This window comes from Mastigoproctus giganteus, chromosome 13, assembly GCF_048544385.1.
Source record: "Mastigoproctus giganteus isolate SK-2022 chromosome 13, ASM4854438v1, whole genome shotgun sequence".
NCBI lineage: Eukaryota > Metazoa > Arthropoda > Arachnida > Uropygi > Thelyphonidae > Mastigoproctus > Mastigoproctus giganteus.
Window position 1 is genome coordinate 32,408,314 of NC_143587.1, and position 19,595 is coordinate 32,427,908.

At 39.1% G+C, this 19,595-nt stretch overlaps 1 protein-coding gene across 2 annotated transcripts in view; it reads right to left on the minus strand.

Annotated features, from left to right (window-relative positions):
• The window catches only part of Socs16D (Suppressor of Cytokine Signaling at 16D), a 188,634-nt gene that overhangs the window by 110,687 nt on the left and 58,352 nt on the right, over positions 1-19,595 (minus strand). For both annotated transcript variants that reach the window (XM_090387438.1, XM_090387437.1), the window contains exon 2: positions 1,042-3,523. In XM_090387438.1, the coding sequence (XP_090243564.1) occupies positions 1,042-3,309 (2,268 nt within the window). In that variant the 5' untranslated portion in view covers positions 3,310-3,523. The remainder of the gene's footprint in view (positions 1-1,041; positions 3,524-19,595) is intronic.

Consider the following 19,595-nt stretch of genomic DNA (forward strand, 5'->3'; position numbering starts at 1 on the left):
AGTTCATGTGGGATGGTAACAGGTATGGGCCGACTAAGCAGTCACCGAACATACCTTGCCCACCATTTATTGCGAAGCGATGTTGTGCTGCATGGGGGCACACACCGTGTGAGCCCTCTGTTAATCCATACACTAGATGCATGTCTGCCAGCTCACAGTTCGTATATCGATGCATGCTCTTTGTGCGGTGATTACTGCTTGAATGAGTAAAACAGAATTTTTTTCTCTTGCGAACAGATGAACAGCGTCCGTGTACAGACCTATGGTGACATTTCCTATGCGATTCACATTCCTTTAGATTACCTACCTCCCCTAAACGTTTGTACCAATATTTTTGAGAACCCTGTATATTAAGTGTAGATTGATATGGTAATACTTCAATCAATAACAAAATCTTCACAGTGCAAAGTATCTTTAATTTCATTTCATTAAATCTAATTAAATAGATGTTTAAAATTTCCCTTTCACAACCATGTTAAACATCTGAATTGTTGATCATGTTAACCAATACAATGTCATTTTAGGTTAAATGCTGTTGGTCAAACAACCAAAACATTTAGCCCAATGCTGATCAGTGTTTCTTACACTGATCAGCATTGAATATACTATTGCACTGACATACTATTAACAAAAAATTATATTTCCCTTCTGGTATATTTAGCATTGTATACAGATGTGTAATATGAGTATAAGAGGCCAAAATATACTGCCCAGATTGCCATTTACATAAGTACTTATCATGCTCAGTTGCAACATTTGGCCAGGTTCCATACTCAAAACTTAAATCAAAATAATAACTATCTTTAATAATTGCACTGACATACTATTAACAAAAAATTATATTTCCCTTCTGGTATATTTAGCATTGTATACAGATGTGTAATATGAGTATAAGAGGCCAAAATATACTGCCCAGATTGCCATTTACATAAGTACTCATCATGCTCAGTTGCAACATTTGGCCAGGTTCCATACTCAAAACTTAAATCAAAATAATAACTATCTTTAATAACACTCCACAACAAAATATTTAGCACTTACATCTTTCACCCTTTCAATACTTGCAGCATAGTCCATCTTCCTTCTGTTTACTTCTTCATCTGGATGAATTTCGCCATCACAAAAGTGAGAAAGAACACCATCTGAACCCCAGCTCTCTTCTTCCACAGTCACAGTTGGTTCTAATAAAGCTTCATCAACAGGGAGTGGAGGCAAAGCTCTATTTGTAAAAGGGCTTGTGCTGGGACTGGTTTTAGATTTTGAACCTTGAGAGGAAAGCTCATCATGAGACTTTGAATGAGTAGCCGTAAACCTTGGATCTCCTGAATGGTTCTTTTTCAGTCCAAACCAACTAGTTATAGCTGTTTTTATTGAAAAAGGAAAGCTCTTTCGTTGACATGTCTTCTCACTTTCTAATTTTTTAGAATATCGTGTAGCAGTTCTGTCATCCCTTTTGGTCTTCTTCTGCCGAAGATATGCTCCTAAAGAGCGTTTGGATGCTGATCTTTCTTGTTCATCCTCTGGTGATTCATCACATGGTTTATTTGATGGATGATTTAAGGTCTGTAATGAACTTCTTACTTCCTCTAGTGTCATGTGAATTGGCTCTCTATGAGGATCATAGTCTGGTGGTAGCTTCCGAGCTGCTTCACTACTCCAAAACAAATCCCATGGTATGCTATGGCGTTTTGCTTGAGAAGGGGAAGTAATTTTTCCTCCAACTGCACCACACAACTCTACTGAACTTTCTGAACTTCTACTGTTGCCAGAATTTTCAGTTTCAAAATTTATTCTATTTTCATCTTTTATCACACTATTTTCTGGATGGACTGAGCTAATATCATTTAAACTAGCTACGCGACTTTGTGCATCTTGTAAATGACTTATGGAGTTAACAGGTGGTCCCAGCCCATTAGAATCTGCAACATGCCTCTGAGAAGAATTTACAGAGGGCACTACTGGCGGTGGGGTTTCTAGGGATCTACTAAAGAATATGTGCATGTCTTCACTTTGAGAAAGACTACTTCTTGGGCGCTCGCGAAATGCAGATAATCTGTCATGTCGTTGACCTAGCACTGCTACTATGCGGCCACTATGTAAGGATTCAAGGCTACTGCGATATTCTACTCTGTCCAGATTAACAGGTGGAGGTCTAACAGCTTTAGGTTTGACAACTGTTGTATAACGAGATGGTTCACTTTGTGAACGAAGAGATTTGTAATATTCTTTGTGGACAGAGCTACTGGATACATCAGCATCTGCTTCACTTTGTGTTCCTTCTCTTTTTAACTTAGCAAGTCTAATGCCTCGAGGAGGCGGAACAGGAGGATGGATCTGATAGTCTTCGGTAGCTACAGAAACTGCAGAAGGAACGTAATAAGCACTTAAAGTCTCATCACTGAAAGTACCATCAAAGTTTCTTTCATCAGAAGCATCATCAGTCTCCGTATCTGCTTTTTCAGCTTGATCATATTCATCATCGCTATTTTCTGTTCTAGGTTCTACATACATCATATGATCTTTTGCTTCTGCACAAGAGGCTGCAATATCCCATTCACATGGCCTATCAGATCTAAAAGGAATAAGATTAGAACTAGTGCTTTGAGAAGCTAGACAATCAGAAAATGCTATGTGGTTATTGAGATCTTTAGTATGGCAGGGTTCATCATACCCATTTACCTCTTCTACCAAACACACCCCAATGGCAGACATATTACCTCCTCCTTCAAAGAGAGCTTTGTTTTCTTCAAGCCATGCTCGTTCATCTTCCTCATTACACCAAGCACCTGTTGTGAAAAATGCACAGTGATGTGCTCCTGTACTTTCATTTTCACATTCTAACTGAATATCCCCTACACTTGGGACAGATTTTTTATCAAATGGTGATTCATTAAAATCAGAATCCTCTATGGATTTTTTTGGTGACTTGGGGCTTTTGAGATCAGAATTATCAAACTCCAACCCCCTAGTCTGTAATACCTCATTTCTCCAGGAACTGATAATTACTTCTTCTGAAGGAGAAGACATATTGGTATGCAACAATAGAGGCCTGTTGTTCTCACCTTCAAAGCCACTGTCAGTGCTCATGTTGGGAGATTTAAGTGATTCTGCTGTGTCTGAAGGAGAAGTACTAGATGCAGATTCTGGCTGTGAAACTGGAAGTAAAGTTTGATCTGAAGACTCAACTAAAAGGGAAGCTGGCTTCTCTGGTTCATCCATCTCACCTTTCTTCTTTCTGGATATGTATGACAGTGTAAAAAAGTAAGGCCATGAGCAAGGACAGCAGCCTACAGTAGAACTAACCTTCATGGTGTTGGGAGCAGTTGCAGATACTGACAAGTGATTTGACAGTATACAAATGGCTAGAAGAATAAGAACAGGGATAACAGAGCCACATCATCTGCCTGTGTGTCTCTTGTGAGCACAAGTTCTACATGTGTTAACATTCAAATTTTAATTTACATACTTGAGTAAATACCAGTCTGTTACTCTTAACACAATTAATTTAAGCTGCCATCTCCACCTACAAAGAAAGAAAGAAAAAATAACTATCAGAAACTTCCTGTAGAAACAATAGTTGCAGATTTTAATTTAAAAAGAAATAAGATTTCTAAGAGAATTATACATTAATTAAATCGAAAAAAATAATTATATTCAAGACTTTTTCCATTAAAACAGCATTATATGAATTTCAGAGGATATTTCAAAAAATGCTACTTCAAAACTTATTGAAACAATTCACTGATACATGTCACATATCATTCAAAAAGTGTTAACAAGGAATCAGTTTAGGATATTAACCAGAATAAAACAGAAACATTTTTAGTAAAAAAACCAAATAGTCACTTTAGCATTTTTTTCCCTATTTTTTGATCTTTTGGGCAAAAAAAAAAGAAAAAAAAAAATACTGAATATTGACATATCACTTACTTTTTATATAAAAAATAAGTACATAAATTATATGTATTTACACCGATATTATATAAAAAATAAGTTATGAATATAATTTATACAAATTGCTAGATTATAATCTGTTGCATGAAGTATACTTGGAGTCAAATAACCGACCTCCTCAGCAGAACGATGAGAATTCTGTGATCTACTCAAATTCACAGCATTGTCCCATGGACACACATTTGCACAAACATTTCAACTCATGGGCTGGATGTGGGGAACAATTGACAGTTTATCTGCATTTTAGCAAGACTTGGTCCCTCATGAGGTTACTATATAAGCTAGAACATGCTGAGATAACTGGAAAAATTCTTATTTGGGTTGCTGGGTGGCTGCAGGGTAGAAGCCAGAGGATTGTGAGTAATGGATATTCTTCAGATCAGTGTAAAGTCAGAAGTGGGGTTCCCCAAGGATTGGTTCTTGGACCATTGGTTCTGATTTTCATAAATGACATTGACAATGGGATAGAAGGCTTGATGTCAAAATTTGTAGATAAAGATTGGTAGAGTAGTTAATGGTCAATGTCAAGCAGCACTTCTTCAGGATCACTTAAACTGGCTTCAAAATGGCCAGAAAAGTGGCAGCTATGTTTTAATGCACCAAAATGCAAGATAAATTATATGTTTGGGTTGAATTAAAAACAGTAGAGGATTTGTTTGGTTTTATTGGCGCATTAGCTACTAAGGCTATAATGCGCGACAGTAGAGGAAGAAAGGGATTTGGAAGTTATAATACAGGCAGATATGAAGTTTTCTGAGCAGTGTAAACAGGCAGCAAGGAAAGCATGTTCAATGATTTATCGAACCTTATCCTGTAGAGATACGGAGATCATAATCCCTCTTGTATAAGGAAAGTGTAAGATCACATTTCGAATACTATATTCAAGTATCTGAAAAAGACATTGCACTTCTTGAAAGGGTCCAAAGATGGGAAACTTGCATGGTGAGATCAGCAAAAGGGTGAAATAAGAGGAAAGACTCCGAATATGTGGGCTTACAGAGTTTGGAAATCAGGCACTCAGAGGTGACCTGATTGAGATTTATAAGGCACTGAGAGGGCTTAGTAAAAATGAATGAAGGCAGTTGTTGGTTTTTAGGAGCATTAGCAACTAAGGCCATATTGCTCCGGGGATATGCGGTGGTCATTCCTTGACCTTTCCGCACCCTCCGTATTTGGTGGTCACGGGCTCGAACCCCAGTCTAATCAAGAAGCATGTGCTACGCACTGCTGCTCCTGCCCAACTGGCTACGGAGGCGACGAATTAATGAAGGCAGTATTTTTACTGTTATAACTAGGTGGCCATACATCCGGAACCTAGTCCATATATTCAATTTACAGGGGGCAAGGTTTTAACTGGATTGGGGGAAGGCAAGTGAGTCATTAATTGCTAGAACAGGATGCATTTGCAGGTAGTTCAGGCTGACACTTTGAGGGGGAAAGCAAATAAATTGAGCTCCCCCCTTCTTTTTTCTCTCTTCCTCAGGCAGTGCAGCAAAAGCCTGTGGCTTCCTTGCACTATATGGCTATTACTATAATACAGAGTAGCACAATACGGTCTAAGTTGTTGCTGCAGCTAAAACCCTACAGTAGTCTTCTTAGCATTAGCAGAGGCATATAATGCAAGAAAGCAAGCTTATGCAGCATCAGCCTAAAAAAAAAAACCATCTCACTCACCTATTCGAGCCAAATTTTTATTCAGCACAGCCTTGAATTTATTTAAATTATCAACTCTAATACTATCAAATTTATTTAAGCTAACAACAAGAGATGGAAGTCTATTCCAGCAATCAACTACCCACTGGCTAAAGGCAAATTTCCGCACATCTATTCTACAACTGTCTTTCCTCAATTTGAATCTATGACACCCCTCAGGTTCTTAATCTGAGCAAGAGGAAAGATCCCATCAGCATTGAGCTTGCTCAACCAGTTCAAGGCCTTATACACATCAATCAGATCACCTCATATGTGCCTAGTCTCCGGGCACTGCAATTTGCAGAACTTAAGCGTATCTTGGTAAGACCTTTGTTCCGCTCACCAATCTTGTTGCCCTTCTTTGTACTCATTCTACTCCTTCCTATAATGAGGCCTCCAGACCTGTACGCAGAACGCTAGGTGTGATCTCACCACTGTCTTGTACAATAGGATAATCACCTCCTTGCTCCTGCTAGCAAAATTCCTATATATCATTGATAATACTACATGACCTGCTCTTGTAGCCCATCTGCACTGCTCAGCAAACTTCATATCTGACTGCACAATTACCCTCAGGTCTCTTTCGCTCTCCACTTCCCTGATGTAGTACCACACAGTTAGTACATTTCTCTTCGATTACTGTTAATCATATGCAGTACTTTGCATTTGTCAATGTTAAACCTCAGTTGCCATTTCTCAGTCCATTTGCTCAACTTATTTAGATCCATTTGCAGTAGCATACAGTCTTTACTGCCATTAACAACCCTGCCAACCTTTGAATCATCTGCAAACTTGGACATTAAGCCTGATATACTCTCAACAATATCGTTGATGAATACACAACTGCGGGGAACTCCACTAATAACGTTAGTCCACGAGGAGCAACGTCCCTTGATTACCACTCTCTGTCACCTCCCACTCAACCATCCCTTTATCCAATGTAGCAACTTGCCATTAATGCCATACTGCCCCAATTTGTATAGCAGTCTTCCATGTGCAACAGTATCAAAAGCTTTCCTGAAATCCAAGTATATGATTTCAAAATTATTTTTTTGCATCCAGTTCCTTTGTGACCACATCGTAGTATCCAATCAAATTGGTTAGACAAAACCTCCTTTTACCAAACCCATGCTGTGCCTTAATACTACTGCAGTTTTGTCTAGATGATCCTGCAATGCTTCTTTAACCAGCGACTCCATTATTTCCTCTGGAACACAAGTTAAACTAACAGGTCTATAATTACTTGTCATTTTTTGAATCCCCTTTATGAATTGGGGATACATTTGCATACCTTCAGTCCATGGGGACCTCCCTGAGTCTAAGGAGGCTCTCATAATTATGACAAAGGGTTTGCTTACTTCGTTTGCTGCCTCCTTAAATATAACTGGATAGATCTCACTCAACCCAGGTGCTTTCCTTATATTTAACCTCAACAATTTCTGCATTTTGCTCTCAGTTATTACAAAATCACTTGGACATTAAGCTCCCTGTTAGAGTTTGATAAGCTTCTGCCAATGCCCACCTTGAACAACTCCTCATGTGTGAATGTAGATGCAAAATACTCATTCAGTTTATCAGCGTAATGAGCATGATCATCAATAGTCAAACCATCTATGTTAAGTGGACCAACCTGATTCATCCCTTTCCTTCTAGAGTTTACATAAGTAAAGAACTCTTTGCTGTTTTTCTTTCCATCCTTTAGCAAAGATTTCTTGTAATCTGCCTTCGTCTGCCTAACCTCCTTTGTGACTTGATTACAGACTATCTTATACCTGCCATAGGCTTCTATGTCGCCTGATAATTTAAATGCATCCCCATGCATTTTTCTTCTGTGCCACAAGCCTCATTAATTCATCTGACATCCATTTAGGCCTAAACCTTGAACAGTATGTCTTAGTTGGTATGAAAAGCCTAGTACCCTCCAAGATTAAGTCCCTGAAGGTTTCCCATTTAGAATTCACCGTTGGTAACATCATTAGTTGATCCCGCTGCATAGAATTTAAAAAATGTCTGAGACCACTGTAGTCACCTTTACGAAAGCAAAAGCCCTTTCCTTCACCCTTGATGGTAGTTACATCTTTAAGTAAATCCCACATCAGTACATTGTGATCATTGTCACCCAGTGGTTCCTTTATCTACAAATTCTTAATGCATGAGTAATCACTACTGATAATCAGATCAAGAGTATTACTACAGCAACATGTTTGCTTCTCGAACATCTTTCTGTAGAAAACATGTCATCCAATAAATCCACAAAAGTCTTGCTAGTGTGCCAGTGACGAACCTATAAGTTAGTGTCAATATCTGGAAAGTTAAAATCCCCCATTATAACACATTCTGATTTACTGGTCCACTATTTCTCTGCAGAATTGCTCATTATGTTCAGCAGATTCATTAGGCCTATAACACACACCTACTCTCATTTTCCCTTTCCCAGTGCTTATGTCACACCACACTGACTCAACATTGCACTGTCTATCTATATCAACTAGATGCAATTCCTTAGATTTTATGTTTCTTAACTAACAGCATAACCACTTCTCCCGTTCTGTCCTGTCTATCCTTTCTGTACACATTGTACTCCTCAAATTCCAATTCTGCACCATTTATATCTGCGTGACACTACATCACTGATATCCCAACAATATCTGCCTTTAATGTCCTGACCTGCACATCAAACGCATCAAATTTATTAACTATACTTCTATCATTGGTGTGTGTGTATATATATATCCGTTCGCCTTTGTTAGCGATAGCTCACACTGTTATTTTTGCTTAGACTACCGTGACTGCATCTATTACGCACATATGCCTAACAATAATTATAGCTCTTTCTATAATTTTAATTTAAAATTTTGGCTATCCGTCGGGCTAACAGTCATCTTGCCAGCTTACTGCTAAATTTGGGATTAATTAACAAAATTTTATTACTACTATTTGGCTCTAACTTACTACAAATTCTATTCTCGTCACTACTTTTTGGCTCTAACTTACTACAAATTCTATTCTTGTCACTACCTTTTGGCTCTAACTTACTACTACTGTACATATATTTGGACATAGTTATGCTGGACGATGACTACAGAAACGGATAGCTCGTTAATTATGGTTGATACATTGAAAGGGTTAGCCCTCGAAAAAGTCCCTTTCAATGTATCTTATTGCCATAATTAACATTTTAATGGTATTTTTTATATATGTCATAGCATAGATTGATTTTTTCCAGGTCACGTTGGGTACCCGCCATGGTTTATGGTTTGTCTGATAAGCTAGTATATCATATTTTACCTTTAAAAACTCTTACCACTATCAACTTAACTCATATTCATATATATATATATGCAAGTATACATACACCTGTTCCATACTCTTAGTTATTCTAATACAGCCCATGTATTTAGTTGTTTCACTATGACTCCCTGCAGTCCTGGAAATACTCAGAAACTTGCTTTCCATGCTGCTTCTGCTCATTCCAATAGAAGCAGTGCAAGAATCACTTTCACCTCTGCCTGCGACCACTGTTAATCTTTTAGTCTGTGCATCCTACCTTCCAAGCTAGCAGTTTTCCGACCCATTTAACACTGCCTCGATAGCGTCAGCAAATATTCTTGCAACCTTTATATTTAAGTGTACCTCATCCCTGTAGAAGCAGTCTTTCCGGTTAACACGCACAGACCACACTGAAAAAAATTCTACCCCATGAGCCTTGCACAATCTCTCCAGGGCAGAATTGATTGACAAGGCTCTCATCATATACTCCCTCCTATCGTGTCTGTGCAGAATTGCAGACACTTTCAAATTTAACCCTAGCTCATGACTTATTTTCAATATTGACCTGTACTTGCTAATTAAATCTTCAGATCTCTTCTGATTATTTTAGTCAAACATTTCTTCTCACCCAGCCTTCTCAAAACATCTTTATTTCTCAGTTTATCAATCCATCTAATCTATTCCATCCTTCGAAAATTTTTATTTTTATTTCTCAGAGCAAACTAAACTAAAATTACAATTAATTAGCTTTCGGCTGAGTGGACAGCCTTCTTCGGATAGAAAAATACTTTGAATGGCAGTTGGAATAGAGATGTGCACTGCCAGGATGGTCCGTGAGGCACGTGGCTAACTGTTTGAGGTTGATTTGTGGCTGTGACGTATGGTCAGCGTTTGTCTATGGACAGAATTACTGCTTCTGTGATGGGGTTAACTTGACAACCACCGTTCCTGTTCAAAGAGGTATCCGAGCATTTTATGTTTAACGATTCCAACCAGGTGCGCGCCTTAGGTAATGGTGGGACCTGTCCACGACCACGACATCGCGGTGTGGGTCAATGTCGTGGTGGGTTGTCCAGACATGCTCGGCGATAGCCGAGTGTTCCACATCTGCCAAACGGATTGCCCTTTTATGCTCTGAGAGACGTTTCTCGAGTCGACGTCCAGTCTCTCCAAAGTAGCAGCTAGTGCAGTCACGGCAAGAGATGCGATAGACCAAACCGCTCTGTAGAAGGGTGGGGATGGATGTTTTTACGTTGGAAATGAGAGAACGCAGTTTCTTGCCTGGGAGTTGGATGCACTTTATCCCATGTGATTTTAGGATTCTACCGATCTGTTGTGACAGGTTGGGGTAGTATGGGATAAATGCCCTCGTAGATGACTCGTCACTGTTGGCGTTGCTGTTGGTCGTCACGTTGTCGCATGCCTGTAGATCACACCTGTCAAGTATGTCGATGGGATAGCCACACCTCGTAAGTTCTACTTTGACCCTGGTGATCTCTTTGCATCTTTCATCTGCAGAGCTGGAGTGTGTCCAGGCACGAGTTAGCAAGGTTCGGGCAGTGGAGAGGAGGTGGCCCTGCGCGTGTGCTGACCGGAAGTTGGTAAATTGGCCAGGAACACATAGGTTTACGATAAACTGTTGTCTTCAAGCATGTGTCTTCGCGCCGGACGAGGGTATCTAGGTATGGAATAGTGTTGTTCGACTCCAGCTCAATCGTGAATTTTATGAAGGGCGATAGTGAGTTCAGTTCATAAAATTCACGATTTACTTAAGATTACTAAAATTCACGATTTACTTATTAAAGATTTACCTACTTATATTTTTTTGCCTGGGGATTTCAGTTTGCATATTCTATTAGATATGAACTTTATGTTGATTATGGTTGCTTCAGGAAAACATTATTGCAGACTCTTCACAAATGTTGAATCAAAGTTTTGTTTGTAAAAATGGCCCTGCCATTACATGGCTGTCAGTATATTTCTGAAGCTTCACCAGAAAGAGATGATCTGAACTTAGTTTTTAGTTTTTTAACCTGACTGAACATTCTCTCACACTCAGCAGTGTGGCTCACCCACTCGGCCATAATAGGAAATAGGAATAAATTAGAATTGATACAAAGGACAACACTTCTTACTATTACCAGAGCATGTCACACAGTAAGCACACCTGCGCCACAGTTGCTGGCCAGAGCTCTCCCACTTACTTGGAGGTAGCCAAAAGAGGCTTGTATTATAGACTTATAAAGGGTATACCCACAGAATTTCTGGGGATAGCCCTTGATACAGCCAACACCTTCAATGCTGAAAGAAAAAGAATAGCCACAAAGCTCCACGATCTATGGCAAACAAAGTGCGAGCAGGAAACCAGAGGTCTGATTACCAAAAGGTTTCTGCCATGGGTGGCAATGGTTAGCTCAAAGCCACCTAAGTGGTATGTCCCTGGACCTTTTGCAACATTTATACTGACAGGTCACGGCTCCCTAAAAGCGAAACTAACTTCCTTAGGGCTGACTGATGACCCAAACTGCACCTGTGGTGAGAATGCAGACTGCGCAAACATTCTATATGAATGTATAACATCACCAGAACACAGATTGGCCCCCTTTCCAAAGGAGAGAAGAACATCTGTTTATCATAGAAGAGGAAACTATAAAGCCATTACACCCTTCACACAGAAAGTATTCGAAATGCACAGAACTATCCAAAGAATGGTAATTATGCACCCAGCAATTAAACAATAATCAATAGTTAAAATTGCCCACGTCTTCCACCACGCCCAGACGATAACTTAAAAACTGTCAGGATAGCAGTATTCTGCACCCTGACAGAAACTTGACCTGGGTATCCCCATGACTACCCTCCCGTGTGTAGGAACCTGGTGCCCCACACCAAATAATTACTTATTTATGGGAGGAAGTTGTAGAGGCAGCCAGGGAAGCAGATTAGCTGAAAAATATCAGTAAGCTAGTAGCAAGGGGATGCATTGTAGAATGAATGAATGAGAATGAAAGACAGAATGAATAGGCTGGGCACTGAATGAACTAGGAATTATGGTAAAAGGGAATAAATGGCAGTTTTGGTGAAAGAAAGAGTGACCTAGCATGAGGGAAAGAGAGAGTGAATGGGAATGAGTGGAAGAGCAAACGTAATTGGCCGAAAGAATACAAAGTTAATAATAACTTACATTACTTTATATATACTAACAAACATTTACTAACAACACAAACACTATCACTGCATTTTCCCTGGCCTGCACCACAACTGAAGAATAATAGTAAGTTAAGGTGCCCAGGGAGTGCAGTGCAGAAAGCAAGAGTAGAAGAACAGAATCTTCTCTTGTTTTAAATACTCCATGACCGAGGCAGTAGAAATGCTAAGGACTAAGTAAGAATTATCCTTCTGGTTTAGTCTTCTATGCTAATCAATTCCCAAAAATGGAACATTTGAAAACTGTAAAAATAAATTTGTCCATAACACATCTAGGAGTAATGCCTCAGTACACAGATGAAACATATTAGATTGCAGAGCTATGTCCAGATTTCAAAAACTGACATAATTAAAAGAAAAAGGGCAAAGGTAAAGAAAGATAACACGAGAAACATCGGATAACTTACGAAGAAAATTAGTTTCCCGATACGGCACTCTAGTGCTGCTCGCTCGTAAAACTGACGGTAGGTGTTATCGGTCTGGAGCAAAGTCGAGAACGATATCTTGATTGACAGGTAGGAGTGGCAAAGGATGTGCTGATTGGTGCACGAACACAACACACGATAAAATCGGTTTAGTATCATTTTAGTAGCACTCAGAAGCACTAATGTAACTTGTCCTAATCGCACATGTTCTAATGAACACTTTCCATAATGGTGAAAAAAGGTCAGGTTACCTCCACTTGTATCCCATGGGAGCTTGAACCCCTCCTGAAGTGAAGGGGTAACCTAACCCTTTTCTTTAGAATCACAGTTGTATTTAGAAATACATTCATAAAAAAATTAATTTTTTTATGACTGTATTTTTATTTTCTTGTTCAATAACATGCCCTATATGTCATTGATAAAACCACATGACCTGCCCTGGCACCCTGTCTGCATTGCTCAGAAAACTTCATATCTGACTGCACATTTACTCCCAGGACTTTTTCATTTTTTACCACCTAAAATGTAGTACCACACAGTTGGTACGTTTCTCTAGGGTTACTTCTATCCATATGCAGTACTTTGCATTTGTCAATGTTAAACTTCAGCTGCCACTTCTCAGCCCATCTGCCCAAATTTTCTAGATCCTGTTGCAGCAGCACACTGCCATTACTGTCATTAACAACCCTGCCAACATTTGTATCATCTGCAAACTTCGACACTAAGCCTGATATACCTTCTTCAATATCATTGATAAATATACAAAACAATAGTGGACCCTACACTGAACCCTGTGGGACTCCACTAATAACATTAGTCCATGAAGAACAGCACCCACTGATTACCACCCTCTGTCTTCTCCCACTCAATCATCCTTTTATCCATTGTAGCAATTCACCCTTAATACCATTCTGCTCCAATTTCTATAGTAATCTTCCATGCGCAACAGTGTCAAAAGCTTTCCTGAAATCCAAGTATAGTATATGATATCAAAATTATTTTTTGCATCCATTTTCTTTGTAACCACATCATAATAACCAATGAAATTTGTCAGACAAGACTTTCCCTTAACAAACCCATGCTGTGTCTGAATTATTGCTGCAGTCTTGTCTAGATGATCCTGCAATGCATTTTTAACCAGTGACTCCATTATTTTACCTGGAACAGAAGTTAAACTAACTGGTCTGTAATTACTCGTGACCCTTCGATCACCCTTTAGCCATAATTATGAGAGCATCTTTGGACTCCCCCCTGAGTCCAAGGATGCTCTCATAATTATGGCTAAAGGTTTACTTCCTTCCTTTGCCGCCTCTTTTAATATAACTCGATAGATCCCATCCACCCCAGGTGCCTTTCTTATGTTTAACTTCAACAATTTCTCCTCCTCTTTGTGCTCTCAGTTATTACAAAATCATTAAGCACCTTGCTACAATTGGATAACCTTCTGGCCTTTTTCAAACCTTAATAACTCCTCATGTGTGAATGTAGATGCAAAATATTCATTCAGTTTGTTTGCTATCCCAGCAGGATCATCAACAGTCGAACCATCGATATCAAGTGGACCAATCAGATTCATCCCCTTCCTTTTAGAGTTTATATAAGTAAAGAAATTATTGCTGTTTTTCTTAGTATCCTTTGCCAAAGATTTCTCGTAATCTCCCTAACCTCCTTTGTGACTTGATTACAGACTAGCTTATATCTTCCATAGGCTTCTATGTTGGCTGATAATTTATATGCATCCCATGCATTTTTCTTCTCTGCCACAAGTCTCATTAGTTCATCTGACATCCATTTGGGCCTAAACCTTGAACAATATTTCTTAATAGGTACGAAACTTTTAGTAGCTTCCACGATTAATTCCTTGAATGCTTCCCACTTAGAATTTGCTGTTGGTAACATCATCAGTTGATCCTACTGTACTCACCTTTACAGAAGCAAAAACCCTTTCCTTTACCCCTGACGGTAATTATATCTTTAAGTAAATCCCACATCAGTACACTGCCACCTAGTGGTTCCTTTATCTGCAAATTCTTAATACACGAATGATCACTGCTGATAACAAAATCAAGAGTATTACCCTCTCTGGATGCCTCTCAAACATGCTGCTGCAGAAAACAATCATCCAATAAATCCACAGAAGTGTGCGAGCTTACTAGTGTGCGAGTGACCAACCGACAAGTTCCAGTTAATATCTGGGAAGTTAAAATCCCCCATTATAAGACATTCTGATTTACTAGCCCACTATTTCTCTGTACAATTGTTCATTGTACTCATTCGCATCATTAGGCCTATAACAACTTCTACTCTTATTTTTGCTTTCACAGTGCTTAGGTCACATCAAACTGACTCAACATTTCCCTGTTCATCTATGTCAACTGGATGCACTTCTTTTGATAAGGTTAATAAGGTGACAAGGAGAGACTACTAATACCATGTGCTAAATCTCTTTTAATACCCTTGAAACTTGCTTTAAGGTCTAATTTAACAATGCATTATCAACCTTAAGTGGTAGACAATTTTTTGAAGGAATTTCAAGTGCTCTCATGTCATTACGGATGTCAAATGTTGTAACCTGTAGGATGCCGGTAATGAAGCAAACTGCTTTAGATTTGATGTTTTTTTGTTTTTTTTTTTGTTCTTACAAAAGGTCACAACAGTGGATATAGTTTGGAATCACTTAAGATTACTGCCATCTGTAGCAAATAAAAAGGGCCCACTTTACATGCCATCACTAAATCTTCTTTTTATACACATGCTATTCACTAATAATTCTTGTTGTTATTGTTCTTCCATAACCATATATTTTTTTTGCTATTTCGCAATTGGAAAATGTATTTCTGAACAACATAGTTGCATGATCAGCACAACTCAGAGGAAGATTATGTTCTGTGACAAGATGCAAATAACCATGCATAACATGTGACATTATTGCCATGAAAAGGAACATTTATTTTTGCATTTCTTTGTATGCACTGAACACTGTCTTTATGCTTATCTGTTTTAAAATGTCTGATTACATCACATTCCCCACTACCGGATATTGAAAAATGAATCTACAGATTGTACAAAAGACAAATATATTATAATTTTTAGCTTTTACAATGTGTGGAAAATTTTCTATGAACTATTCTCCCAGTTAATAAAGGCCACATGGCATCCTAAGAAATCATAATTTCTTTGTCTGAAATTAAAACCTATTCCCTGCCTTTAACAACTGTGACCTCAACAACCAACTTAACTCTATGATGACTCTCTACTAATGGTGCCTGTACTGTCAGCCTATGATGTCATCAGGTCATGGGATGATCAGGTTTAGACTAATCTTTAGCATTAGCATTAGTAGAGGCATTTGATGCAAGAAAGCAAGCTTATGCAGCATCAGCCAAAAAAAAAAAAACCCACTTCCACTTCACCCCTCTGTTCGTTCAAAATACCTGTCCAGCTGAGCCTTAAACTTATTTAGGCTATCAACCTCCACCACAAGGGATGGCAGTCTGTTCCACCAACCAACCACCCGCTGGCTAAAGGCAAATTTCCGCACGTCTATCCTACATCTGTCTTTCCTCAAAAGGATCTGGAAAAGTTGAGCAGATGGGCTGAGAGGTGGGAAAACTGAAGTTTAACATTGACAAATGTAAAGTACTACATATGGGAAGCAGTAACCCAAGAGTAACGTATCAACTCTGTGGTACTGACAGTGGTAGAGAAAGAAAAGGACCTAGGGGTAGTTGTGCAGGCAGATATGAAGTTTTCTGAGCAGTGCAGACGATCTGCAAGAGTAGCTCATGGTGTCTTGTCAATGATATACAGGAATTTTTCTAGCAGGGATTTTTCTTCTCTGCCAAGAGTCTCAGTTCATTTGACAACCATTTAGGCCTAAACCTTGAACCGTATTTCTTAATAGGTATGAAACTTTTAGTAGCTTCCCCAATTAATTCCCCGAATGCTTCCCACTTAGAATTTGCTGTTGGTAACATCATCAGTTGATCCCGCTGTACAGAATTTAAAAACTGTCTGAGATCACTGTAGTCACCTTTACGGAAGCAAAAACCCTTTCCTTTACCCCCGATGGTAATTATATCTTTAAGTAAATCCCACGTCAGTACACTGTGATCACTGCCACCTAGTGGTTCCTTTATCTGCAAATTCAATGTTGGGTCCACTGTTGTTTTGTATATTTATCGATGATAGTGATGAAGGTATATCCGGCTTAGTGTCGAAGTTTGCAAATGATACAAAGGTTGGCAGGGTTGTTAATGACAGTAATGGCAGTGTGCTACTGCAACAGGATCTAGAAAATTTGGGTAGATGGGCTGAGAAGTGGCAACATTGACAAATGCAAAGTACTGCATGTTGTTGTTATTTGGTTTTTAGGAGCATTAGCAACTAAGGCCATATTGCTCCGGGAATATGCGGTGGTCATTCCCTGACCTTTCCGCATCCTCCGTATTTGGTGGTGACGGGCTCGAACCCCAGTCTAATCAAGAAGCGTGTGTTACGCACTGTTGCTCCTTCCCATCTGGCTACGGAAGCACCCAAAGTACTGCATATGGGTAGAAGTAAACCCAGAGAAACGTACCAACTGTGTGGTACTACACTTAAGGTGGTAGAAAATGAAAAAGACCTGGGAGTAATTGTGCAGTCAGATATGAAGTTTTCTGAGCAATGCAGACAGGCTGCCAGGGCAGGTCATGGGGGTTTTGTCAATGACATACAGGAATTTTGCTAGCAGGAAAAAGGAGGCGATTGTCCCTCTGTATAAGGCAATGGTTAAGCCACGCCTTGAGTACTGCATACAGGTCTGGAGGCCTCATTTTAGGAAAGATGTAGATTTGCTTGAGCGTGCACAGAGAAGGGCAACAAGATTGGTGAGGGGAATGAAGGGATTCTCTTACCAAGAGAGGCTTAAGTTCTGCAAATTGCAGCGGCTGGAGACTAGGCATCTGCGAGGTGATCTGATTGAGGTGTATAAGGTCTTGAATGGGTTGAGCACGCTGAAATCTGATGGAATTCTTCCACTTGTTCAGATTATGAACCTAAGGGGGCATAAATTCAAATTGAGGAAAGACAGATGTAAAATAGATGTTTGAAAATTTGCCTTTAGCCAGCGGGTGGTTAATTGCTGGAACAAACTTCCATCTGTCATTGTGGAAGTTGATAGGTTAAATAAATTTAAGGAGGAACTGGACAAACATTTAGAGGGAATTGTTTTTTTTTTTTTTTTTTTTTTTTTTTGGCTGCATAAGCTCATAACTCTTGCTTTCTTGCATCACATGCCACTACTACTACGAAGGCCGCTGTAGCCTAGTGGTCAGGCGCTCAGGTGCATAAGTACACGTGCCTTGAGTGACCAGGGTTCAGGCCTGTGACTGCTGAATACGGTGCTGTTTCTTGTATTCTGTCTGTGTATCTTGTGAACTCTGACTGTTTGGTCGTCCCGGAGTATAAACAGAAAATTTATTTATTTACTACTACTACAAACAAGAACCCTTGAGATGTGGGTATGCATTACTTTGACTCATGTCACCAGATAAATGCATATCTATATTACAACTGTGTTCCTTGAATAGCAGTTTCTCTGAGCCCTTAAAGTATCTTCAATAATACTGGACCATCTTTGTTGAAATGTATCCTATCTCTATAAAACAGATTCTTTTACCTACAAGTGTGGGCTACACTGATAAAACCTTCCCCTGAAGAAGGGAAAGACTCTCTCAAGCCTTGCAGACTCTCAAGTCTTGAAATAATTCACAAGGCTTTCAAGCATAAAGTTCCTCATATTGTGTCTGGGCAGAATTCCACACACACACATCCATATGCTAACTGAACTGACAGCATTTTTTTGGCACCCTCCTATATTTATCCTACAAATTGTCAGCTTAGGTTCTTAACACATTTACTGCTTCATTATGCAAATATGCTGTATTAGGGTTTTAATCCACTCAGAGGGGAAACCAATGTACTTTTGGAAAAACTTTTCTTACAATTTGACAGAAGAAAAACTGGATATTTCTGTCAAGCAACCTTCATTCCAGGTAGATTCAGTCACAGCGAGAAGAAAGCCCAAAAATGTGTCTGCCCTCCCCAATCAAGATCGACATAATCCAAGGTTTTCAATTCCAGGTCAAAAAGATCACGGAAAATCCAGCAGCAAAAGCGTTAATATCATTAGTTTCCACATGAATAATAATGCTCTCTTTATCTCCTCTATTTAAATCTGATAATCTGTTGGTGACATCATTAATTGTTGCTCCTGGCAGACGCTCTCTGGTTCTGGTCTGCTTATTCTTATTGAAAAAAATATTACCCATTTCCCTGACAACAGAATTTCCCAACAGAACTAAATCCTTTCGAAGCAGGGCAGTTTGCACTTGATTATTCTGTTCTGAGGCTGGAATCAGGGGTTTATCCCTTGGCAGATTATTAGAATCTTGAGTCTCTGATGTGCTCCCATTATATATGTCTGCAGAGCCAGCACCCATTTCTTCGGTGGCTCAAATTCTTCTAGTAATGAATCAAGGTTTAAATTCGAGATCTGCACACTCCTTACATTGGGAACAAAGAAAAGAATTATCAGTTGAGCTATGATTAGCAAGCAAATCAACCTTTGAATACATCCACAGGTTATGCACATAATAAAGTTATGACCTACACAGGAATCACCTATGGCCATTTCCACCTGGGTCACAATACCCTCCGAAAAGTATTCAATGTGGATCTTGTGATGACTATTGTTAAATTTACAAAATATCATAGAAAGTACATTTTATCAAAATTATGTTTATGATATTAGGCTGAAACACTTTAAGGGCTTAAGCCTCAGGCTGAAAGAGAATTAGACAACGTACAAGTTAGTGCAAATGCATTAGTACGCAGCAAACTCTGAATTAGCAAAAATAGCATCATTTTAGTTAAATCTCATATTGTGAATACCTTCACAATATGAGATTTAATGATGTTTTGTCATCACTGCATCACCAAAGAAGGGCCAAACAGCCCTGAAACTGGTGCCGTCTGGGTGGTGGTATCCGCTGAGAATAAGTAACA